This window comes from Stegostoma tigrinum, chromosome 12, assembly GCF_030684315.1.
Source record: "Stegostoma tigrinum isolate sSteTig4 chromosome 12, sSteTig4.hap1, whole genome shotgun sequence".
NCBI lineage: Eukaryota > Metazoa > Chordata > Chondrichthyes > Orectolobiformes > Stegostomatidae > Stegostoma > Stegostoma tigrinum.
Genome location: NC_081365.1, coordinates 53733471 through 53760191, shown reverse-complemented (window position 1 = coordinate 53760191; position 26721 = coordinate 53733471). Strand labels below are relative to the sequence as shown.

Sequence of the window (26721 nt, the reverse complement as noted above, 5' to 3'; positions counted from 1 at the left end):
ACCTCCTCCCTCACCCCTATCCCAGGCCCCAAGATGACATTCCACATTAAGCAGAGGTTCACCTGCACATCTGCCAATGTGGTATACTGCATCCACTGTACCCGGTGCGGCTTCCTCTACATTGGGGAAACCAAGCGGAGGCTTGGAGACCGCTTTGCAGAACACCTCCGCTCAGTTCGCAACAAACAACTGCACCTCCCAGTCGCAAACCATTTCCACTCCCCCTCCCATTCTCTAGATGACATGTCCATCATGGGCCTCCTGCACTGCCACAATGATGCCACCCGAAGGTTGCAGGAACAGCAACTCATATTCCGCCTGGGAACCCTGCAGCCTAATGGTATCAATGTGGACTTCACCAGTTTCAAAATCTCCCCTTCCCCTACTGCATCCCTAAACCAGCCCAGTTCGTCCCCTCCCCCCACTGCACCACACAACCAGCCCAGCTCTTCCCCCCCCCACCCACTGCATCCCAAAACCAGTCCAACCTGTCTCTGCCTCCCTAACCGGTTCTTCCTCTCACCCATCCCTTCCTCCTACCCCAAGCCGCACCCCCATCTACCTACTAACCTCATCCCACCTCCTTGACCTGTCCGTCTTCCCTGGACTGACCTATCCCCTCCCTACCTATACTCTCTCCACCTATCTTCTTTACTCTCCATCTTCGGTCCGCCTCCCCCTCTCTCCCTATTTATTCCAGTTCCCTCTCCCCATCCCCCTCTCTGATGAAGGGTCTAGGCTCGAAACGTTAGCTTTTGTGCTCCTGAGATGCTGCTTGGCCTGCTGTGTTCATCCAGCCTCACATTTTATTATCTTGGAATTCTCCAGCATCTACAGTTCCCATTATCTCCCCCTACATATCTACTCCTTGGTATATCTGACTGATCGTTTAGAAAAGGGCAACAGGAGAGTTTCTCTCTGTATATAGTCAAGTACTTACACTTCCATCAAATACATTATCATAAATGTTTTCTGTTCCACAGCTTGGACAAGCAAACTTGAATCTTTCTGCATCACGATATTTTTCCTCATCAGTAAGCTGGGCTGGGCCACCCAACAGAGCATCACTTTCTTCATCTTTGAAACAGTGGGAATGACTTCGAAATTGAGTTGGATCCAGACCTTCAAGAAGGGAAGGACAGAAGATAAGATAGAACAGAAATCAACTGGATCTGGTTTATTAAAACTTACACTCAAGACTTTAAGTGCAGCCAGGTGCAGTACAAAGAATTAAGTGAACAAGGGAAAAGTCTTGGTCTGACAAATTGACCATTGAGATAATTCAGGAGCGTAACAGGTTCATTTTAATTATTTGAATCACGATTACTTGTGCTGTAGTTTGAGTACGACTTCACGATAATAATTCACATTTGCAATGATGCTGTCCAAATTTACAAGGTGCACTGCAACAGAAGTCTATGAAATATTGCAAGTATTCTTGATTTGATATATCAGTGCAGCACTGTTATATGAGCCACCCAGCATTAAGACATTATACCAAAGCCACTTGCATCTGTTCAAGGGAATGTTAAAGACTCCTTGCATTTACTTGAAGAGGAGCAGGAAGCTATTCCTGTAGCTTAGTCACATTTCTCCCTTCCTCAGATCTGCCAACAAAACAAACTGATCATTCAGTTCAATAAATGTGAATTTCCCAAGCAATATTAAATACACAATGTCATTCACACCGTGTTTGGTGATGTTCAAAAGGAATGACAAGATGTGATACATTCAGTGCTCTGACTTGAATCGTCTTAAAGACTTGCATTCTTACTGAACCTCTCACAATGCTCCAAAATGCTTCACAGCCAACGTGAAATATTTTTGAACTATAAACTGATGTTGGAAAATGCAGGTAGCTTTCATGCTATGAGATCTACAAACAGCAATAATGACCAGAAGAGTGTTTTGTTTTTGACCTTTCCATTCAGCTGCATGACTTGTACCACTGATCGAAGGCTGACACCATTTTTAATACATTTTCAATACTTTACTTCTCTTAAGCTTAAAATAAATGACCTATTCTACAGAAGCTAGATGTATACTGCTGGGACCTTTGGTGTTTTCATTCCATTCTCGATCAAAAACTGGTCAGCAATTATCTTACAGCCAGTCTGGCCTTATTGAATTCTTACAGCACAGGAGGAGATCAGTTGCCCTGTTGCAGCTACACCAACTTTTCACATTAGTGATGCACCTAGCACTATTTCCCCATGTCCTCCATGTAACCCTGCACAATCTTCCTTCTCAGATAATAGCCCAATTAGTGAATGCTTTCAACGAACCTGCCTCCACCACATTCTCAAGCAGTGTACTCCAGACCTTGAAAAAAGAAAGATTTACTCATATCGTCTTTACTTCTTTTGACAATTACTTGAAACCTGAGCCCTCTTGTTTTTCAGCGATTCACAGCTGGCAACAGTGTCCCGCCACCTCACCCTGAGTTGAATTTTCTCAATTCTTTTTTGGTAAAGTGCTTTTCTCGGGGAGATTCATGGCAAACAACCGGTCATGGTCTGCATTGGCTTTTCTTGCACAAAAGTCCACTGTTCAGCTCATGAAAAGTGCCTCTTCAGCACCTGTGTGTGGCAGGACAGGCTGAAGTGCCCACCAATGTTGGGATTTTGCCTCAGTAATGCCTTGGCCCCACATTTAAACCCTGGCTCCACAGCATGTCAGGCACTTCAGGTCGTCAACCACCTCTCACAACATGCTGTTACATCTTTTCACAGAGAACAGGAGGTGCTCCTAGAAGCGCTATGTTGTTCCCACTAGACTATTATAGAAGGCCACACCACAAGATACACCCAGCCTGGACAGGGCTAGCAGCCCAGGCCAGTATAATTTCCAGGGTCAAATGCAATACAGGTAGAACGTCAATGGTCTTCAGCACTCCACAAGAGTGAGTGCCATCATTTTCTCCTGTTCCCTCATACTCACAGGGTCACCGTAACTCCGTCTAACTCTGACAGCACACGCCTCAAGGCTAATGGGCTGCAACTCCCCCTCTCGCATGCAGCATGTCTACTCGATGATTCTCACCCACCTCATCCTCTCAAACAAGCAACATTCTTGGTCTCTGGGCTTCCTAGTCTCTCATTCAGGACAACCCGTCACCTCTCCCACAAACTCAAGTGTTCTTTTCACATTATTGCTCAAAATCAAAAGACTCTCAACACCAGCAGGGAGGTGGCAGCCATTAATCTTATCATCCTGTGAGAAGATAAAAAGCTGCAGTTGGCCAAAGAATAGGGTGACCAATCGTGGGGGAGCCGAGATCTCCATGTGGCTCCACCAAGTGAGTTTCATTGTACTGTGCTGCACTAATGCCAGTATTAACCCATTCTTATTCTGAACAAGCTTTTACCCGCTTTTTCACTATTAGTTCCCCTCTTCTCTTATGTTGGTTTTAGCAGAATTCAGCACATAACAAAGGGAAGTCTTGCCTATCCTCAGCCTGATCTCTGCCTCTGAGGAGGAAGCCACTGAACCCTCTGAGGACGCACTGGCAAGGCTTTCACCTGCACCGTCTGTAGGTTCTCCTTCATAGGAACACTGAACTATAGAATTGATATGATGCAGGCCATTCAGCCCACTGTCTGCACTGGCTCTCTAAGCATCTTGTCTTTGTGTCAATCTGCTGTCTCCCGCCAAAAACTCTGAACATTGTTTCTACTTAAATAATTATCCAATACCCTCTTGAATGCCTCAGTTGAACTTGCCCCCACTATATTTCCAGGCAGTGCATTCCAGAAAGAAACCATTCACTGTGTGAAGAAGTATTTTCTCACTTCACGTTTGCTTGTTTTGCAAAATACATTAAACTGATCTCTCTCTATTTTGTGGAGATAGCAAGATCTGCAGATGCTGGAGAATCTAAGACAACAAGGTGCAGAGCTGGATGAATTCAGCAGGCCAAGCCGCATCAGAGGAGCAGGAAGGCTGACATTTCAGGCCTAGACCCTTCTTCAGAAAATTTCTGAAAATCTCTCTATTTTGCAATCCTTTTCCAAGAAACAGTTCCTTCACCTCTACACTCTCCAGCCCCATCACCGTTTTGAAAACTTTCATCAAATCTCCCCTCAGCTTTTTCCTCTTCAAGGAAAACAATCAAACCTCTCCAAACTTTCTTTCTAACTAAGCTTTCTGATCCCTGGAATCATTCCCTGTAAACATCTCTACTTTTTCCCATGTAGCCACATGCTTCCTAAAGTGTGTCTGCCAGAACTGTACACAGTACTTCAGCTGAGTTCTAACCAAGGCTCTACATAAGTTCATCATAACCTTCCTGTTCTTGTACTCTATGTCCCTAATAAATGAATGCTAGTTTAATAATAGTTCTCTCTACTTGCCCTGCCGCTTTACTGACTATACACATGTACGCGCAAGTTCTCTCTAATCCTTCACGCCCTTTCAAATTGATTTTATGCACCCCCAATTTTATGTTGTCTTTCCATGCTCTTTGTCTCAAAAATATATCACCTCACACTTCTCCACATTGAACATCATCTGCTACCTATGTACTTATTATTTTGAAGTTCTCCTCACAGTTTACAATGTTTCCAGGTTTCATCATCCACAAGCTTTGAAACTGTCCACTCCATGTCATGATCGATTTACAGATGTCAGGTAATTCAAATTTCAGCACCTGCATAATCCAACCACACAGGTTCCTTCAGTCTGAAAAATACCCATGTACCATTATGCCCTTCTTCCCATCATCTGCTACGTTGATACCGTCCCTTCTATTTAATGACCCATAAGTTTCTTCACAAGTATGCCACAGTGTTGAATGCACACCATATCAACGGCATTGCCCTCATTAACCCTCTTGATTACCTTTTTGGATATCTCCAACAAGTTAGATAGGTATGATTTTCGCGCAACAAATCCATGCTGACTCCTCACAGTTAACCCATTCCTTTTCCACGTGCCTATTAATTCTACTCTGAATAACTATCTTCCAGAAGTTTATCCGCCATCAAATTTAAACCGACTGGCCTGTATTTTCCGTGCCTATCCACAAAACTGTTTTTGAACAAGGGTGCAATGTTTCCATTCTCCAATCCTCTGGCAACACCCCTGGTCCAGGGAAGACTGACAGATTATGGCCAGTGTCTCTTAACATCTTAGCCAGGTCTCTTGCCTCCATGAGCAATCCTTTTTTTTGATAGCCTTTATCACCTTCCATTATTTTTGTGCTTATAGAGCACATCAGAATTTCCTTTTATATTAGTCTGTCATGATTCACACTCCTCCTGTTGAAGGGTTTTTTTAAAACAAAATGTCCTTTCTGAACTTTATGCATTCAGTTTGTTTTTCCAACGATATTTACAACACAAACGGTCATAAGGTCATTTTTTTCTTCTTTAACTCAACTGATATTCCTTTGCCATCCAGATGGCTCTGCATTTTTTTTTAAGCCTATGCTTCTGTCTCCTCTGAAGATAGCCCATTGACTTTCCACCATTTTTGACGCCAATCTATCTGGTACTACACCATTCTAACCTCATTGAAGTCAGCTCTGTTCCAGCAATCAGCTGGTACAGAGACTGACCAATGTAATTAGCCCACCAGGGAACATGCAATTCTGGATGTGGGGATATGTAATGAGGTCGAGTTGATAAGGGAGCTGAAGGTAAAGGAAACTTGAGGGGGCAGTGACTATAATATGATAGAATTAACCTGACAGTTTGAGGGGGGAGAAGCTGGAATCAGATGTAGTGGTATTACAGTTCAGTGAAGGTAACTACCAAGACATGAGGGATCATCTGGTCAGAATTGCTTGGAAGGGGAGCCTGGTAGGGAAGATGGTGGAGTAGCAATGGCAGGAGTTTCTGGGAATAATTCAGGAGGCACAGCAGAAATTCTTCCCAGAGAAGAAACATACAACAGGGAGGACAAGGCTGAGAAGCAAAGTCAGGGACAGCATACAAGCAAAAGAAAAAGCAGACAATATGAAGATTAGTGGGAAACCAGAGTATTGGCAAGCCTTGAAAAATCAGTAGACGGTAACTAAAGAAAGGGGCAAGAAAACAAAATATGACAGCAAGCTAGATAGCAATATAAAAGAAGATTGCAGGAGTTTCTTTTAAGATATCCAAAAGGTAAGAGAGGGGCACAAATGGAAATTAGATCAGTAAAAGTGAGGCTGGAGAATGAGTAATAGGGATAAAATGGCAGGGGACTGAATAGGTTTTCACAGAGGAAGACATCAGCAATGTATGAGAACTATAAGAGAGTTGGGGGCAGAGGTGAGTGTAGTGGCCATCACTAAGGAGAAGGTGCTGGGAAAGCTACAAGGTCTGAAGGTGGATAAATCACCTCGATCAAATGGACTACAGAGTTCTGAAGGAGACAGTTGAGGGGCGTTAACAATGCTGCCTAATAAGGGAGGGAGGCAGGAAACAGGAAACTAAATCAGCCAGTTAGTCTGACCTCAGTCATTGTAAGATTTTAGAGTCCATTATTAAGGATGAGATTGCGGAGTACTTTTCACAGTTTTGTCAGAAGGAGGTAAGGAGCCAGACAGAATCTGCTAAATGAGAGATAAAAGACAATGGTGTTAGGGTCAAGGTATTGGTTTGGACAAAGGATTAGCTGCTGGGGTTGGTGTTGGCACCACAGGTATTCATGTTATGTATTAACAATCCGGACAAAGTAACTGAGGGCATTGTTGCTATGTTTGCAGATGACACAGGGTACATGAAGGGACAGGTAGTGTTGATGATGTCATATAAGACAGAGGGTAGTGGTGGGAGGGTGTTTTTCAGAATGGAGACTGGTAACTAGCAGTGTTCCACAGGGATCAGTCTTAGGTCCTCTGTTGTTTGTAGTATATATAAATGATCAGGAGGGATATGTGGGTGGTCTGATTAGTAATTTTGCAGATGACACGAAGATCGGTGGAGATGCTGATAACACTGACAATTATGAAGAGATCCAACAGGATATAGATAGAGTGGCAACTTATGCACAGAAATGGCAGATCGAGTTTAATCCAGACAAATGCGAATTGATGCATTTTGGACAATCAAATTTAGGTGTGAATTATACTGTTAATGGCAGTATCCTTAGAAAAATTAACATACAGGCAGATCTGGGTGCACAGGTCCACAGGTCCCTGTAAGTGGCAACATAAGTGGCCAAAGTGATTAAGAAGACATATGGCATGATTGCAGTCATCAGGGTTGTACTCCATGTCTGGCAATGGAGTACAAGAGTTGGCAAAAGATGTTGCAGCTTTATGAAACCCCTTGCTAAGCCGCATTTGGAGTATTGTGTACTGTTTTGGTCGCCACATTACCAGAAGGACATGGAAGCTTTGGAGAGAGTACAGAGAAGGTTCATCAAGATGTTGCCTGGTCTCGAGGGCACTGGCTATGAAGAAAGGTTTAAAAAAACCAGGGTTGTTTTAACTGGAAATACGACAGCTGAGAGGAGACCTGACAGAGGTCTACAAAATTATAAGAGATCGAGATAGGGTGGATAGTCAAAGGCTTTTTCCCAGGGTTGAAGTTTCAATTACAAGGGAACACAGGTTCAAGGTGAGAGGGAAAAAATTTAAGAGAAATATGCGAGCAAAGTATTTCCACAGAGTGAGGTAGGAGCCTGGAATGCATTGCCAGAGGTGGTGGTGGAAGCAGGCACGTTGGTGGCATTTAAGAGGCATCCAGATGGTTACATGAACAGGGAGGGAATAGAGGGATACAGACCGAGTAAGGGCAGAAGGTTTGTTTCTTAGTTTAGTCAGGGCATGATGATCGGTACAGGCTTGGAAAGCTGAAGGGCCTGTTCCTGTATTATACTTCTCTTCTGTTCTTCTTTTGAAGCGGGGAAGCTGCAGAGAGTCATGGACAGGCTAGGAGAATGGGCAACGAAGTGGCAGATGTGGGAAAGTATGAGGTTCTACACTTCAGTGGAAGAATAGGGACACAGATTATTTTCTAAACGGGAAAAAACTTCAAATCTGAAGCTCAAAAGGACTTAGGAGTCGTAGTTCAGGATTCTTTTAAGGTTAACATTAAGGTTCAGTTGGCAGTTAGGAAGGCAAATGCAATGTGAGCATTCATTTCAAGAGGGTTAGAATACACAGGCAGAGATGTATTGCTGTTGCTGTGTAAAGCTCTGTTCTGATGCCATTTGGAACACTGAGTAGTTTTGATCCCCATACCTAAGGAAGGATGTCCCTGGCATTGGAGAGGGTCCAGAGGAAGTTTACGAAAATGATGCCGGGGTGAAGGGCTTGTTATGTGAGGGGTAATTGGTTCTTATTGCTTGAGTTGCAGGGAGGGGGCCTGGACAGGGCAGATGCGGATAAGATGGTTCCATTAATACAAGAGACTCGGACCCAAGGGCACACCCTCAGAGTGAAGCTGAAAACAAAATGTTTGCTGCTTTAACTTTCTATGTTACAAACCTGCATTTATTCAGTTTCATCGATCAACTTCATTTTTGTTAACCACTAAAAACCAGTGTTTTGGGCCAGCCACTTAAATATTGCCACTATAGTACCAGGTCAGAGGCTAGGAATTCTGTTGTAACTCGCCTTGTAACTGCTCAGAGCCTGGACACAGGCACAAGTCAGGAGTGTGATGGAATTTTCCCCACTTGCCTGGATGAGTACATTTCCAACAACACTCAAGAAGCTCGACACCATCCAGTAGTACAAAGCACCTTGCTTGATAGGTATCTGTTCCACCACCTTGTACATGCAGTCCTTTCATCAACAATGCACAGTGGCAACAGTGTCCACTGTTTACAAGATGCACTGCAGTCATTCACCTTCTCAATGTAGGGGCAATGTGGAATAATCAGATCAACTATGATCTTGCCAACTGGTGGAACAAGCTCAAGATGCCAAGTGGTCTACCTTCTTTTCCAAATTGCATTCAGAATTTAGGTTGGATAACAGACGCTTACCCCACCCATGCACCACCCTCATGTATATGTACATTAATAGCCACACAGATACCGAATTAACTTAGCATATGATGTAGACCACTTGGTACCTTGAACTTGTTCCACCAATTAGCAACATTTTGGCTTGTGCTGTGGTGTTATAGTTAATTGCAGAATGTCCAAAAGTCAATTTACATCTAATTCTTTCAACAAATATTCAGCGAATTTGCGATCAAAGATGAAAGGCAGTTACGCCATGCCTGCTTATTTATGCAAGTCCCAGTTTTAAAAATTTTGTATAAAAGAGGAAGGAATTGTTTGCTCCATAAGAAAGCTCTACTACTTTGAAACAGACAATTAAAGCAAAGTCTCTATTCAACAACAAAATGACTCAAAAATTCTTCTGCTTCCTCTTTCAGATACATTAAAATCCACCACAGCAAAATGTTAATTATAGGCTTGGCAAAGAGCATCAACGTACGTCCTTATGGGTTACATTTCAACAACACCATATTGACTCTCAAATTAGGCTTGAGACTTTATCTGGAAAGCAAATCATGCTACATCAGGTGCCTTGTTTCTTTGCAAGATCTCAAAAAGCTGACAGAAAGAAAGATCATGTGAGTTGTTATCTAACATGCAATCATTTCAAAACTGCCTGAAATATTCATGCAAGGAGCAAAGCAAGTCTAGAACAATTGTTCTCTTTTTCTTTAAAAACTGTGGATTTATTCAAAATACATCTCTTAATCATACATTTTCCCTTTAAACCTTTAAGTTACAATGACATGCGACTACGAATTTTTCCCAATCCCAACAAACACTCTTTTCCCCAAGTGTTTTGCTTAAGTGCATAACACATTCAAGTATAAAATTACTATCTAGAAAATTATATTTAGATGTAGGATTTATTTGCGCTGTATACGTAATTTCATCACAACTGTGCTGAGACTATCACGGTATAACTTATTTGCAACCTTGCTCTCAGGCCTAGGGGAAAGTATGCAGACTAAAACACTGCCATCTAGAGACAAATATTAAACTGAAAGACAAAACAATGCCTCCACATGGGTAGTTTAATTAATTAAATGTATAAACTTCCTTCCAAGTGAAAAGCCTTCTAATTGAAATAAAACGCTTGTTAAACTGCTAAATAATGAAGGAAAATCAATCGGCCTAACTTACTAATAAAATCTTCAAATTTAGGCTTGAAGAATTTAAGCTGCTTCATGTTCCACTATATTGATTTTGTATTTTGTGTTTCAGCTGCAGCCTACATTTCCTAAGGACTATTCTGATTGTGTACAACATTTTAGTTTTGCACTGCTGAAAGGGATATTCAAAAAATATTCAAAAAATAGTTGAGGGTGCCAGAGGACTGAAATTTTGGTGTATTTTGATGATTATGCTAAAGTCACAAATTGCTTAGAGCTTGATCACTATCACCCTGAACTAAATCACAGGGTGCTCATCAAATTTCTTCAATATTGCAAATATTATTACACATCAAAGAGCATGACATCAAAAGACAACGCAAATGCATTATTGCACAGGTTTAATGGAAGACATAAGAATATACACAAACAGAATCCAAGCAATCGTACTGAAAACCTGACTTTTCCAAATGAAGAATGCAGTGGTCTTAAGCAAGGTAGATGACTACAAACTGAAGTTGATGCCCTTGGAAAGGATTCATGCACAAAGGACGACACATTTGATTTACTTTTAAAGATGCAGCAAGGAAAACTAATTCTTGATACCCATTAGGCTCTGCAAGTGGGGCCCTCTCTCCAAAGCGCATTCAAACCACAAATGCCAGGCAATGACCATCTCCAAAAAAACCGTAACCATTGTCTCTTAATATTCAATGGTGTTACCACTACTGAATCCTTCACGATCAACATCCTGGGAGTTGCTGTTAACCAGAAACTCACCGAGAGTAGCCATATAAGTACACTGGCTACAAGAGCAGGTCAGAGGCTAGGAATCCTATAAAGGAGGAACACTTCTCACAACTCCCCAAATCTTGTCAACATTTCCAAGCACAAGTCAGGAGTGAAATGGAATATTACCTATTTGCTTTTAAATGTGTGCAGCTCCAAAAACACTTAAGAAGTTTGACACCATCCAAGACAAACAATTTGCTTGATTTGGACCACATTCACAAACTTTCACTCTCTCCATCACTGATGCTCAGTAGCAACTCTGTATGCCATCTACAAGATACATAACTGAAGTTTACCAAGGCTCCGAATAAAGCATCTTCCAAACCAATGATTACTTCAGTCTAGAAAAACAAGAGCAGCACATACATAGGAATACCAGAATCCGCTCCAAGCAACTTACCATCCAGACTTGGAAATATATTGCCATTCCTTCAATGCCACTGGGTTAAAATTCTGGAATTCCCACCCTAATGGCAGTGCAGGCCGCCAATGGTACATGAGCTATGGCAGTTCATGAACCCAGATCACTACCACCTTCTCAAGGGCAACAAGGGATGGGCAATAAATGCTGACCGAGCGAGTGGCACTCATATCACATGAATGAATAAAAACAGATTTAACAGTATGTCTAGGCTTCTGTTTAACATTTCATCTGAAAAGCACTTGCTTGTGCAAATCCTTGGCTCATTACCTGAGAGATCCTGGTCAAGTAAAGTCCTATGAATAATTAAAAAGAAGTCATTTATGGATTCATGCACAATAAATTTGGAATAATTGTGTGGAAATCAGTCATTATGTTTGCAGTACTTTTCGAATGACTTCTGCTGCCGGTCAAAACCACTTGAGCAATGCTACCAGGATCAATTTCACACAATATATACAGTTGCAAAACGGGGGGCACTTCACAACCTGCTAAGTCTCATCTCAAAGGCAAACTAAGTATAGTCAGTAAATGCTGGCCCAACCGGCTATTCTCACAACCCATGAATGAATTAAAAAAAAGATTTAAAGTTGAGTATTCAGGACCGTGCCCTAGGTGACACCTCCTTTAAGCTTATTTCCTGGTTTGTTGTGTTACTCCTTACTACCATTAAGTTTTCAATAGTTTACCCAAGATGCATTCTTCCTTCTTACCAAGGATACAAGTATCAATGAAAGTATTAGCAATTAAATGTTAGCAATTAAATGTTAGTCAAGAGTACAACATGGGAAGCAAGTGAGCCAAAACGGGTGTGTATATTAGAGGCATATTATAGACCAAGAGATTCTGGTTTGAGTGTAATTTGCTCAAAATTCAGCTAGCTTCCGCAAGTTATTTTTCCAAGTTTCAGGTCAATGCCTTTTGCAAAACTCCAACAGCAATATCTTCCTTCAAGCAACACCAATATGGCAATGTTTTAGGACTTAATTTTTTTAATAGACTGTATTAAAATGTATTCCTTGCAAGAGGTAACAGTGCTAATACATTGCAGTTTTATTAATACTGCTATAAAGTTATCCTACACAAGAATTTAGTCAGTGTCCTACATGCCAAAGTAACTAAAAATAACTTCTTGCAACTATGTAAAACCACTACTAGATAATTGAAATAAAACTTTTTAAAAAGATGTTTAATAGGGCCTGTGGCTAAAGGTGCCACTGTAATTTTAACACGTGTTGATCTGCATAAATATGGGTGTAATTAACAGAAACTTGCAATGGTGAATAATTCGACCAGGTGGTATGGCCAGTATTAATTATGGTCAGAGTTTGTTTCCAGAGCAATGTTTTACAAACTAATGCAAAAGACCATGAAAATCAATTTGAACTTGAAATTTATCAAACTTTTGTTTTGGTTTTGGTTGATTTCAGGAATACCAGTGTAATCTTCTAGAAACTCGAGGACTATTTTACATGGTTAAATAATTAAAATATATACCATTATGCTTCCAGATTTATTTTTGAAGTGTGATTGAGTAGCAAGATGGACAGGAGGTCTGGTCATTTTATCATGCTGCATGTTGCAATATTTTGAAATTGTTCCAAAGTTTTAACACCTGGGACCTTTCGTGAACTAAGATGATTTTAAAAAAGGAAAAACAGACTTAAGACGGGGAAAATGCTCACCTGATTTGGTCATATCAAGTTGTACCAAGCTCGTTGACCATCAATAAATAAGGCCCAGTCTGAACTGCAACTGACATCATTATAAAAAGACACGAGAACTCAGATCAGTACATCCTAGTTGATTTGCACATTTTTGGAAATTCACACATTGGAATGAAAGTTGCTTGTGAATTATCCAGCTTAAAAAAAAGTGAAGCCAGCCATGGGAATACAGAAGTGAAATGAACTTCAAGAAACAGTTTTGTGGCAGCAAGAGAATCAAATGGATCTATAACAGCTGAACTGGAAGGTTTACTCTCTGCCCCTTTATTTTACTTTGCTTCTTGAGAAACAGTGTCCATTGGTAAAGCAAACAAGGAAAATACTGGTTCACCAAGAACTCAAGGACGTGGACAAAATTTCAACACTGCTGGTAAAGAGGATAAAGACATTAATGAAACAAGTGGTCTTAGATTAAAACCTAATCTGAAGACGTTTCTTAAAAAATTCCATATACTTGATCCTTTTTGTACAATATATTCTCCCCATTTTTAAAAACTTAATTTCAGAATGAAATAGAAAATGGTGTACATACCAGTCTTTGAGTAACCATTCACACCAGCTACTTTACTGTAACCAATACGTTAAGTTTTGGGTTCTCAAAATAATACCATGTTGAGGATCATAACATATAGAAGAAAAACAGCTACTTATACTCAGATAGCACTGTCACTATAGTTAAAAACATCCTAAGGTGCTTTATTATCAGAGAAAAAAAAATACTGACACTAACGCACTGGACAGGACAGGTTAAATAGGTACTTAGGGAGGTGAATGAGGCTGTGGGGTAAGCAAAAAAATGTCAATGCTTAGGTTCTAGAGAACCAAAGACGAAGCAAGCATCAAAACCAACAACGTACAAGAACCGAGAATTGGAGGGATATTGGCACTTTTTAAGTTGCAAGAGAAACACAGTATAAACATGTTAAAGTCAAAGCACTGTTGGGTGAGGGGCTGATTAGTTAAAGCAAGACACAGAATGGGTAAAAGGGACTTCATGCACATTAAGATATGGACAGTAGAGATTTTTGGAGGGCAAGGGAATGTGGGAGGGCAGTAAGAAGAGCAGTGAAATTGATGTGAGGAAGGCCAGATGCACAAATGATGGTCTCAATAGCAGATGCTGAGAAACAATAAGGCTTAAAAACACTCAAAATACAAGTGGGTACTTCAATCGCATGCAATTTCCTTCAGGTTTAGGTATTGCCAAATGCCTGTGCCTGGCCAGGAGGCTAGCTTGGCTTGAACAGAGGTGGAAGCAGGCATTTTAGTTAAGTGAAGAGGTGTCATCAGAAATTCAGTTCAGGCCTAAGTAGGAGACTGAAGCTGTGAACAGCTTGATTCAGGTTCAGACAGTTGCCAGGGTGGGGGTGATGATGTAATTGGGGCGAGAACAAAGTTTTCCGCTCCTCCTGGAAATTCTATCGAAATAGGAAAGGTTAAATTCACAAACAAAGTTCTGAATAAAGTCATAACTGTGCTGTCAGACCATGAGATGTTTAGCTTGGAATTTTATTTTGGAAGTTTTTGTGAAAGTACTTTCCAAAATGTGGTAAATTTAATCGAGGTTACTTTATGCCAGGTCACAATGATTTATTCTGCTTTTAGACTCCACAGCTGACCTGGAATAGTTTCAATGAGCCTTGAAATTCTTCAATGCATACTAGTTTGTTCTTTCTCTCAAGTATTTGGACAAGAAACATCCTCTTCAGTAGATAATGCTATCAACGAACAAATTTGTATTTCACTCATATGTGCAGACCTCGTGTCTAACCACTTTTACTTCAAGGGGGGGAGCCTATGAATCAATAGCTGAAAATGGATTATCCGATGTCTGCATTTTTCTCACTCTGAACAAAATCTTTGGGGTTTGGTTGCAACTAGAAACTACAAAAATAACATGATAAACTTTGTATTTTGTACTCTTGCCCCCACAGATAATAACATCAGCAATACAGACTAATGAAGAAAAGTATCATTGAAAGGTATAATTTAAAAAGATGAGATATAACTAAAAAATTAAGCCATCTCACAAAAAAATTAGCTAACAGTTATAATACTCTGTTAAGAGAAGATCAGGAATTATGCAAAGCCAAGGATCAATCACCATGTATCTGGATAAAAGATGGCAGCTTTGATCCTAACTTTTCGTTTGCCATTTGATTTTTCACAGCACCACAGCTAAAATGCGATCCTGTCCTCCTCCAAACTTTGCACATTAAAGCCAGATGTAGCAGCTAGCGACCAACTCACAGCAATATGAACAAACCTGGTGAATTTTATAACTCTCAGGGTATGGGACACTGATTAAATATCATGTCACAAGCCAGTCTCCCAGGTCAGTGAACTTGGAAAAGATCAGGGATCATATCAGGGCCTTTTACAGGTCTGAGTAGCTCCAGGCCGAGTATTTATCGGAGGTATAGTTGACACTGGATCAATTCTCCTAAGCCGTTAGCAGCACTGACCTCTGGACCACCACAGGGGTGGATGACAGACTACAATCTCAAATGGCCATTAGTAAAATACAAACTTAGGTGGCACATTTCCAATGCCAAGTGGCATCACAATCAAACCTGATTACACCTTTAGTCAAGATTCACACGAATATAATGCAAACAGATCAGGCGACAGAACACAAATGGAAACCTTAGCCACCTGTCTGTCCCATCGTCCAGTACGGGTGGAGCTGACTGTTATATTTTTAAACAATGTGTTGACACTAGCTGACATTAACTACTTCACCAGAAGAACATAACCATAGAATCTTAGACCACACAGGAGGTGTCACTTAGTTCAACATGCCAAGGCCCGTTTTGTGAAAATACTATCCAATCCTGCATTGTCTTACATTCCATATTGCTGCACATTTTCAGGTTCATATCAAATTAATTTCTGTAAGTTACCACTGAACCTGCTTTCATCATCCTTTTGAGCAACAGATACAAGACCACAACAACTAGCTAATTAAACAGAAATAGCAAGAACTGCTAATGCTGGAGTCAGAGATAACACAGTGTGGAGCTGGAGGAACACAGCTGGCCAGGCAGCATCAGAGGAGCAGGAAAGTTGACATTTCGAGTTGGGACCCTTAGCTCAGAAATAGAGAGAGAGGGAGGATGGGTGCAATTGGATAAGGTAGGTGGGAAGGTGATAGGTGAAAGCAGGTAGGGAGTGGTAAGGATTGGTCACTGGGATGGGAGGAGTGGATAGGTGGGAGAGAGGATGGACAGGTTGTGTCAGGTCAAGGGGGCAGGGATGAGTGGGAGGTTGGGACATGGGATGAGGCTGGAGTTGGGGAGATTTTAAACTGGTGAATTCCACGTTTAGGTCATTGGCCCATGACCGTGTCACCCAGGGAGTGGGAGGGGGGCTTAAAATGGTTTGCAACCGGAAGGTGTTGCCGCTTGTCACGTACAGAATGCAGATGCTCTACAAAATGGTCTCTGAATCTATTCTTGGTCTCACCATGTAGAGGAGGCACATCGGGAGCAGCACATACAGTAGACCAAGTTGAAGGACATGCAGGTGAGCCCATGTCTGATGTTGAAGGTTTGTTTTATGCCTTGAATGGAGGTGCGTGCGGAGGTGTAGGGGCAGATGTAGCACTTCTCGCGGTTGTAAGGAAAGGTGCCGGGATGGTGGGGAACGTGAAGTGGACGAGGGAGTCACAGAGAGAGCGGTCCCTCTGGAAGGCAGATGGGGCGTGGAGGGAAATCTCTCTTCGGCTGAAGGATTGGATTTTAAGCAGTGGAAGTGGCAGAGAATGATATGTTGGATGCAGAGATTGGTGGGGTGATGTGTTTGGCCATTAGTTAAACAAATCTCTCCTTCCTTTGCGAATTACCTTAAATCTAAATCCATTCAACTTTTTGACTGGCTCAGGTACTCAATATAAAAACCAGCTGTGGCCCCAGACTACTGACTGTGAAACAAAATGTTGGATGAAGTAAATAAAAACCAAATATCTTATCTTGACTGTGAATAAGCTATGACACATTACAACTGATAAACAATGGAATTGGCTATTGACTCATTATTTTCTTACCCAACAAAGTTGCAATCAGTGCAGAGTCTATTCCATCAATAGGCTCACAGATTCGAGCCACGACTGGATGCACTTGCTGCGAGAGGTAATATTGTGTGTCAATGGATAAGGTTTCCTGTTTTTGCAGCCGCTCTGGTGCATAGGCTCGCTGGCTAGCACTAAGGTTTGAGCCATCCTACAGAATCACAAGAAACATTAAGTTACAAACATTATTAGACTAAGGGACAACAAATTAATTAAAGTCAGGAGAATTTAAAAGGGAATATTCATAAATACTGAATGTACGTTTTAAGTTTTAGGGTAAATTGTTCAAAGTCCTTAAGCATGCTTTTTGCAAACACAATCTGTTCACTCTAACTGCTATTCTGAAAAATAAGCTAAGATATACACCAACTTGCAGTTTAAGATTAACTCTGTTTTCACAGTAGATGCAGTTTTGTGGTTATCAACAAATTGTCCTTCTCTTGCAATCATGCATATCACTTGACAAATTAATTAGGTTCTTCAGCACTTTCTAAAATGTAAAAGAATTAATATTTCTTTGAAATACAATAGTACTCAATAATGTTCCTGGACTCTAGTTAATTTGTGAGACATTAATACTCAAATTTTCTGAGTATAATTTCTCCAAAATCCACTCACTGAGAGGAAAATCATTTTTAGCTGGAGACCAGTTACTCAGTATTGCAACTGCAACTCCTGATGAAACTTCATGGCTCAAACTGTGAGTCACCATATAGCTGACAGCACATTCATTCTGACAGGGTTTTGGCTCATCTTTCTCCCCAAGTTCTTACTTGACAAATGATATAAGAGACAGTGTCCCCCGCTTTCACTTTTCGTCCACTTTGGGAATTTATCCACAAGGCAACATGGACGTGAGGCAGGCTTTTTTTATCCGGGTAATCTTGGGGATCCTTTGTCAAAGCCTGCAGTAATAAAACAAACACAAGTAAAATCAGTCTAATAATGTTTGTAACTTAATGTTTCTTGTGATTCTGTAGGATGGCTCAGGATTTATTCCACCAGTATTGTGCAAACAAAAGGGGAAGAGACCCATCCACAGAAGCCAAATTCCCAGTTTATAAACACACTATTTGTCTTTTGCTACCAATTCTCTCTTCTATTATTACTTTAATATCTTATACTTGTTTGTCACTGCCTGCTTACTGCAATATTTGCATAAACAACGTTGAGTTAGACAACCAGTTCGACACTACTGAAAACAGAGTAATCGAGTCATACAGCATGGAAACAAACCCTTCAGTCCAACTAGTCCATGCTCCCAAAAGGCACTCGGCCCATATCCCTCCAAATCTTTCCTGTTCACGTACTTATCCAAATGTCTTTTAAATGTTGTAACTGCAACTGCATCCATCACGTTCCTCTGGTAGTTCATTCCACACATGAAACACTGTGTTAAAAAGGTGTCTTCGTGTCCTTTTTAAAACTTTCTCCTCTCACCTTAAAAATATACCTCCGGTTTTGAACTCCCCCCACCCAACGGAAAAGAGCCTTGCTACTCACTCTATCTATGCCCCTTGTGATTTCATAAACCTCTAATAAGGTCACCCCTCAACCTCCTACACTGCAGTGAATTAAATAGCAGCCTATTTTTATAACTCATATACTCTCTTCCCAGCAACATCCTAGTAAATCTTTTCTGAACTGCTCCAACTTAAGAATTTTCTTCCTGCAGCAGGACAACCAGAACTACACACAGTAGTCTACAAATAGCCTCCTGTATAATCTCAACATGACATGCCAACTCCTACGTGAAAGATCTGAACAATGAAGACAAGCATGCTAAACAACTTCTTAGCCACCTCTGTCTCCACATGAATCAAACTTCAAAGAATTAAGTATCTGAAGCTTTAGATCTCTGTACTACAACACTACTCAGGGTCCTACCATTGACTGCATATGTCCTGACCTTGTTTGTTTTACCAAAATGCAATATCTCAATTATCAAATTAAATTCCATCTACTACTCCTCAGCCCATTGACCCAACTGAAATCTTAGATAACCTTTAGGTAGCCTTCTTCACTGTCTGCTATACCACCAATTTTGATTCTCCACATTCATATCAATGTTTTTACATCTGTACATATAACAAAGTACAGTTGATGGGAAGCAGAGTGTTCCGAGGTGATAATTTCATTACTAAAAGAAACTGTACACCACTGACCAGAGTTCAATTTACTTTTAGCCAACACAATGCAAAAAAAATGCATATCTACTGATCGCCTGACAAATTCCACTAACGACTTCTCTTCCTACCACTTCAACGCAGAAGACCACAGTGATCTGCCCATTATCCCTCTTCTATACATTAATATTTATGCTATTGTTTAATGACTACTGAACACCTTTCATTGCTAGTTTAAATCCTTACATCTATATCTCTGCAATTTCTTCCAGTCATACCACAAGTGGTCCAAACATGCATACAATCTCTCTGCTCCTTTGATCCTGACCTTGTGCATTCACTTTTACTTCAACAAGCTGTTGGCCAATCCTTTAATCTATATAATGGTAGATGCCATCTCCAATATAAAATTTTTTTGCAATGCACTTGCTGCCAAGCCACTTTGTCTAAATATGGAAGTTGCTGGTCAAAATGATGATGAGAAATAATATTGATGTTGTTTGGGTAAGGGTGAAATTAAATAAAATCATTCTCTGGAATGGAAAAGTAAAAATGCCATATATAAGTATCAAAATAACTACTCACTACAAAACTTACTTTGCATTTTTATCTCCAAAATAAAAATCACCTGCACAAATAACCAGAATGTTCAAGTTCTAATTTTATTCTTTCTTCTAATGTCTGCATTGTCTATTGCTATATTTTTTAAAAGTTCAGGCTGTATTACATTCTACCAAGGTCCCTGAAGAGCAACATCTGTGTGAAGTCACTGTCAGTAAGCTGTAAAACACTAGCTTCAGTTGATTTTATACCAAAATCACAGCTGAAGCTATTTTATTAAAAACAAGCTGTATTTAACCTCCCTGCAGACACTATACAAGTGTTGCCCATCTCCCAATGAACTCTCCCTATCAGCTCAATAACTTAAACCACAGCCTGTTAATCATAGATTGCTGCTGTGGACTTGTGCATCTGCAGACTTTCAACAAAATACAGGTTAAAAGTGCTTTATTGGTTAAACAAAACTGCAAATTGTATCTATCAGCAATTAGGAGCCATAATCACAACTACATGCTGGCCTGGGAATACCATAATTTATTCATATACACACAAGAAAACCAAAATGTGCAGTAAGTAAACTGACCACATTCTGTTTATTTGCACTATTTTACTACCTCACATTTTAAAAAGTCAATAGATTTTAACCAAACTCCACTTGACTTTGGATTTCTCCTTGATAAAATCAATCTGCTGACATGAGATTCACTTCCAGATTGCCCACAAAGGATTACAACTTAAAAAAGATCCCAACTGCAGTTTAAAGTCTTGGCATTTGATCCTGCCAGGCTGTGGGAAGCTTGCAGTGATGAGCTTTATATATTTGTGGAAATGTGAACTGACTTAATAATGAGTTTGTAGCTGAAGAGCGTGGAGTGGAGTATCAGTATTCGTAAACAGCTGTGACTCCCATCAATCCCACCAAATCATATTGTTCCTCTTAGAAAAATCAATAAGGCTCATTCTTGGTGAGGCACTTCTGCGTGCTTTGCATTTTCTTTTCGTAATAGTGAACCAACCACTTTGTCAATAACTGACATCACCACTGAAGTTTGCACTGTACAGTCAGAAATTATAAGTTTTGTTTCACATTTTATGCTGAAGAGCTTGTCATTCCAAGACCAAATTTTAAATAAGTACGTGTTTCAGTTTGCAAAATGTTTTGGGGTCAAAACATGCTCTGTGCTATATCCAACGACTGTACACTTTTCATGAGTCAAATAAAGTTATTCCTCTGCACTCCAGGACTGAAGATTTTCAATTTAGCAAAGACCAAAGGGTGTAATATCAAGATCTGAGAGCTGCTGTTTAGTGATGGTGTCGTTCTCCCAGGCCTACAAAGAGTGTGGATGAACAGTCAGCTTCAGGGAGACCAAAGTTAGGGGCCAGAAAGTAGAGACTCCACTGTGCACCAAATCAATATTAACAACTTCGTTCAAATGGTCATTGACAGCTTTGCATTATCTTAGCTCAACAGATACCAGCAGACTAACCATTGATGCCAAATTCAGTACTGGGATTTCTAAGGGTGCAGATGTAATGTCAAAATTGAGAAATTACATGCGGGCCAACAACAAACTAGCTGAAAATACATGGTCTGGCGAGTACCCCGTTTTTGTTCTCAGCAAGCTCCTTGACAGTCGAAAAGCATGGCCAATTCATGTAAACAAAGTAAAGCAGCTGAACACCTTCCAAAGTGCTGAATTGATGCAAATACATCAGCCTGCAGGAATTCTCAATATGTTCACTCTTAGACTAAGGAGGCAGTGCTGGGCAAGCTAATGGGGCTAAAGGTAGACAGGTCTCCTGGCCCTGATGAAATGCATCCCAGGGTACTAAAAGAGGTGATGGGGGAAATAGCATGTGCACTCGTAAGTATCTACCAAAATTCACTGGACTCTCTGGTGGTTCCCGCTGATTGGAAAGCAGCCAATGTGACACCACTGTTGAAAAATGGAAGTAGGCAAAAAACAGGTAACTATAGGCCAGTTAACTTAACTTCGGTAGTGGGGAAAATGCTTGAATCTATCATTGAGGAAGAAATAGCAAGACGTCTGGATATAAATTGTCCCATTGGGAACATCCAGCACGGATTCATGAAGGGTAGGTCAAGTTGAAGTAATTTGGTGGAATTCTTTGAGGACATTACTTGCATGGTGGACAATGGGGAACCTATGGATGTGGTGTATCTGGATTTCCAGAAGGCATTTGACAAGGTGCCACACCAAAGGCTGCTACATAAGATGAAGTTGCGCGGTATTAAAGGTAATGTATTGGCATGGCTAGAGGATTGATTCACCAGTAGAAAGAAAAGAGTAGGGCTAACTGGGTGTTTTATTCTGGTTGGTGGTCAGTGGCTAGTGGTATGCCTCGGGGATCAGTGTTGGGGCTGCAATGGTTTACAATTTACACAGATGATTTGAAGTTGTGGATTGCGTGGTGGGTCAAAATTTGCAGATGACACTAAGGGGAGTGGTAAAGCAGTGTGCAGAAGCCACTGAAAGTCTGCAGAGGGATATAGATAGTCTAAGTGATTGGGCAAAGGTCTGGCACATGGAGTACAATATTGATAAGTGTGAGGTCATCCATTTTGGTAGTAATAACAGCAAAATGGACCACGTTTAAAATGGCAAAAAATTGCAGCACGCTGCTGTGCTGTGTCCTTACGCATGAATTGCTAAAAGGAGGATTGCAGATGCAGCAGGTAATTAAAAAGACAGATGGAATTTTGTCAGCCAATGCTGGAGGGATGGAGTTTAAAAACAGGGAGGCTATGCTGCAGCTGTATAGGGTCCTGGTGAGGCCACACCTGGAGTACTATGTGCAGTTTTAGTCTCCTTACTTGAGAAGAGATATACTAGCACTGGAGAGGGTGCAGAGGAGATTCACTCGGTTGATTCCAGAGTGGAGAGGGTTGGATTATGAGGAGAGACTGAGTAGACTGGGATTATACTCATTGGAATTCAGAAGAATGAGGGGAGATCTTATGGCAACATATGAGATTATGAAGGAAAAAGATAAGGTGGAAGCAGGGAGGTTGTTTCCACCAGCAGGTGAAAGTAGGACTAGAGGGCATCGCCTCAAAACAAAGGGAAGCAGATGTAGGACTGAGGTCAGGAGTAACTTCTTCACCCAAAGGGTTGTGAATCTGTGGATTTCCCTGCCCAGTGAAGCGGTTGAAGTTACCTCACTGAATGTTTTTCAGGCAAGGCTAGATAAATTTTTGAACAGTAAAGGAATTAAGGGTTACGGTGAGTGGGCGGGAAGTCGAGCTGAGTCTCAAAGATCAGCCATGATCTTATTACATGACGGGGCAAGCTCGAGGGGCCAAGTGGCCTACTCCTGCTCCTAGTTCTTATGTTCAGTCAGCATTAACTCGATGTTGGACCACAGCAGCTGAGCGATCATGGCTGCATTCCTGAAGCCATGTTCTGTGGGGAGCCTGCTGTCCCCCTTCTTGTGTGATAAAAGGATGCCTGCAATTGAGACCCCAAGGTGACCGGGATCAGTCGAAGCAAGGGAAGTCTAAGCTGTTGACTGGATTGCACGAGGTCAAAACAAACGGTCTGGAAGGATGTGGATAAAGCAGGGGATGAAAGGTATCATCATATGGCAGAAAAGAAAGCTCATCAAATGGAAAACAAAAACCTCAAACAATCTCACGTCAACACTACTATCTGTGCTAGGTCCTGAAAGGAGTGCCGTTTATTGACTAGCCTCAACAATTATAATACGATGTTCAATCAAATAGATGCCGAGCACAGTAATGCTTTGGTGATACAGACTGGATGGGCTGAAGAATCTCTTCTATACTGTGTGATTTTATGACACAACACTTGGTCTTCTGAGATGAACGTATACTATCATCCCAGGCACATATTTCCCTGTTTTCAAAATGATTAGGATTCAAACTATGCTTTAGAATTATATCAGTAAGATTTTTCTTCAGTTATATTTCTTTGTGGCTTTTGCAATGTTGAATATTTTGCATTGATACCTGAAACTGGTTTACAATGGTCACCTGGATTGTGAAAAATTAAATATCCATAAAACATCTGATTTTGAAACAATTGTCCGATGGGTAAATTTAAATCTGACACCGAACAATCTTGTTTTAGTGGAGGTGCCTACGTGTCATTGCACGTTTTGAAGTAACAGGAGTCCAGAATACTAGGTCCTAAACAATATTTACACAATGGAGTTTCCTGGGAATCTTGCAAGGTTACATCTTTGTAAAGTTTGAAGCAGGCGGACCACCCATAACTCCATGCTCATAGGATTTCAAAACATTAGCTTTGTTCAGAATGTGCATCAGCTAGTGCACACAAGCCTCCACTCTTGTCCAGAATGTCAGATATGGCACCTATTTCATGATAATTTTCTCCACTGCAAAAAACATTGACCACCACTGAAAATTGGTCAAACTGGAATACTTCATATTCCACTCTAGCTGCTTTATTAATCATTCAATGGCAATATGATTATTGACACGTACTGCAAACATATGCCAATCACCATGTGATCTATCCTATAAGGCAAAAGATTTTTAACATTGAGGTTCCTCAATGACCTATAGTTAAGTCTCATTGAAGCCCAGGTTGATTTGGAGCAGTGTACAATGCCCAGACAGGGAAAACAAGTATCATTTGCTGAAATTTGCAAAAGAATATAAGCAGGGAGAATAACATAATACTTAATGTCACATGTAAGAGAAACCACATGTAGTGAGGAAAGGAAAGAAAATCGAAACTGAGGATGAAGAGAGGAGGCAGAAGGATCTGCAGATAAGTGAGGATTAAAGGGGGCAGCACAATTAGAAATTTCGGAAAGGAATGGGAGAGAAGAAACGGTAGTTTGCAAGGACCAACCTGAAACTTACAGTTCCCAAACAGCCACAAAATAAAGCAATACTGGAAGTCCATTTCATGGGCTCCATCTCTGGAACTGAATTCCAAGATTGCTTTCTGTGTCACATTCTACTTTTGGTAGTTATTCTTTCTCTAACGTAAACATACTAAACAATGACACTGCATATTTAATTTCCACATCAGAGCACTGCTAGCACATCCAGGCATTACAAAATTTCTTCAACCACTGTCACGAGAACCCTAGGATGTGATTAAAACAGAGACGGCTACTTTCATTTGAGGTTGCTTTTGATTTTCAACATTACAGACAGATGCCTTCCTCCACCCAAATGGACATTCGATTGCCATAGAAAACCGATTGGCAAGTACAAACATTGTACAAAAACTGTTTTACATTTAAACTTTCAGAAAACTTTGTGAGTGCAACAGGATTGTATGATACCCAAAGCTCAGAAGAAATATTTGCTAAGCTTGGCAATTCTGGATTCCCCATCATCAGAAACATGTTTTGACTTCAGCAGAAGCAGTATTACGGCTGTAAGAAGAATAAATAGAAACTCAAAACATAGCACTGTAGTATCATCTAACTTGAGTGTAACATGATCCTTCAATCTAGAAATTAAGCAGTATACTTGTACGGTGGGATTCTAATAACCCAACCATCCAGGAAATTGCATAAATATTTTTCTTTAAAAAATTACTCAAATACAAAAGAACTCAAGGTACAGTACCTTGTTAATTTCAAACTGACTTGTGGGTACGCTACCATTCACAACACTTTCCTGGATCTCAGTTAGTTTATTTTGGATATTTTCCACAATTGTGTCCCGGGGTTGTTCAGACAGAATCTGACTGATAACATAGCTACAAACAAAAAGAAATAAACATTCGGTTAACACAGGCATTTTTAAACATATTTATAAAGAAGCCAAATATTTTAGAATAAAGCTTACTTGTCAAAAAGATGACGAATAATCTTGTACCTTGGAGCACCAAAGAAGTCCTCAGCTCATCCTGCCACAACCCCACAATGAATTACCCTTAGCTGACATTGAACAGAGCAAAAAAAAAGTCTCAAAAAAGACTGAAGGAGGATCTAGGCCCGAAACGTCAGCTTTCCTGCTCCTATGATGCTGCTTGGCCTGCCGTGTTTATCCAGCTCAACACCTTGTTATCTCATTTTCATAACCCCTTGCACAATCTCAAGTTGTCCAAAAACACTTTCCAGCCAATTTCTCAGGCTAGTAATCCAGAAACACAGACTAACGTTCTGGCAACACAGGTTTAAATCCCACAATGGCATATGGTGAAATTTGAATTCAATAAAAAGTTTGGAGTAAAAGGCTGGTCTAATAGTGGTCACTGTTATTAAAAAAAAGGTCAGGGAAGATAATCTACCAAACTTACTGGGTGGACCTACCTGCAACACCAAACCTAGAGAAAGTGGTTGACTCGTAAGTGCCCTCTGGGCAATTAGGAGTGTGCATTAAATGCTAGTTTAGCCAATAATGTTGATGTCCAATGAATTTAAAAAACAGACACAAAATTATATGCCCTTGTCTGGTGAGTCTAGAACTAGGGAGTGTAGACTCAGAATAAGAGGTAAGCCATTTAGGACTGAGATGTAAAGGAATTGGGGTAATGAATCTTTAGAATACTCTCCCAGAGGACTACGAAAACATGTTCAATAGATTTCTGGAGACTAATGACATAAAGGGATGTGGAAATAGAGCAGGAATGAGTCATAAAGGTGGACAAACAGCCACGATCTAACTGAATGGTATACTCCTTCTCATGCAGTCCTAAATAATAGATGACATGTATATAAAAATCACAGAAAAGGATTTTTATTTAAAATAATTACTTTCCAATTTCCTTTGCTAGGCCACACCAGTCACGCCGAACAATATCCAGCCCCTTAAGTTCCTGTTTGGTGACATAACGTCCGTCTGCAGTTGGTTCTACCACAAGGGCAGCATATTTCTTCTTCTTCAGCAACAGTAATGATTTAAACACCCCATCAATGTCCAGCTCAAGGAGCTTATACTGTTTATTTACTTCACTCTTGACCTGTAGAAACACAAACAGATGGGTAAGTTTCTGCA

General features: G+C 40.6%; 1 protein-coding gene across 1 annotated transcript in view; it reads right to left on the bottom strand.

Moving 5' to 3' along the window:
* The window catches only part of pola1 (polymerase (DNA directed), alpha 1), a 258605-nt gene that overhangs the window by 108316 nt on the left and 123568 nt on the right, over positions 1-26721 (bottom strand). The window contains exons 29-33 of the mRNA XM_048541425.2: positions 26481-26686; positions 25348-25480; positions 17838-17969; positions 17041-17215; positions 941-1122 (exon numbers count right to left, since the gene is read on the bottom strand). Coding sequence (XP_048397382.1) covers positions 941-1122; positions 17041-17215; positions 17838-17969; positions 25348-25480; positions 26481-26686 — 828 coding nt within the window. The remainder of the gene's footprint in view (positions 1-940; positions 1123-17040; positions 17216-17837; positions 17970-25347; positions 25481-26480; positions 26687-26721) is intronic.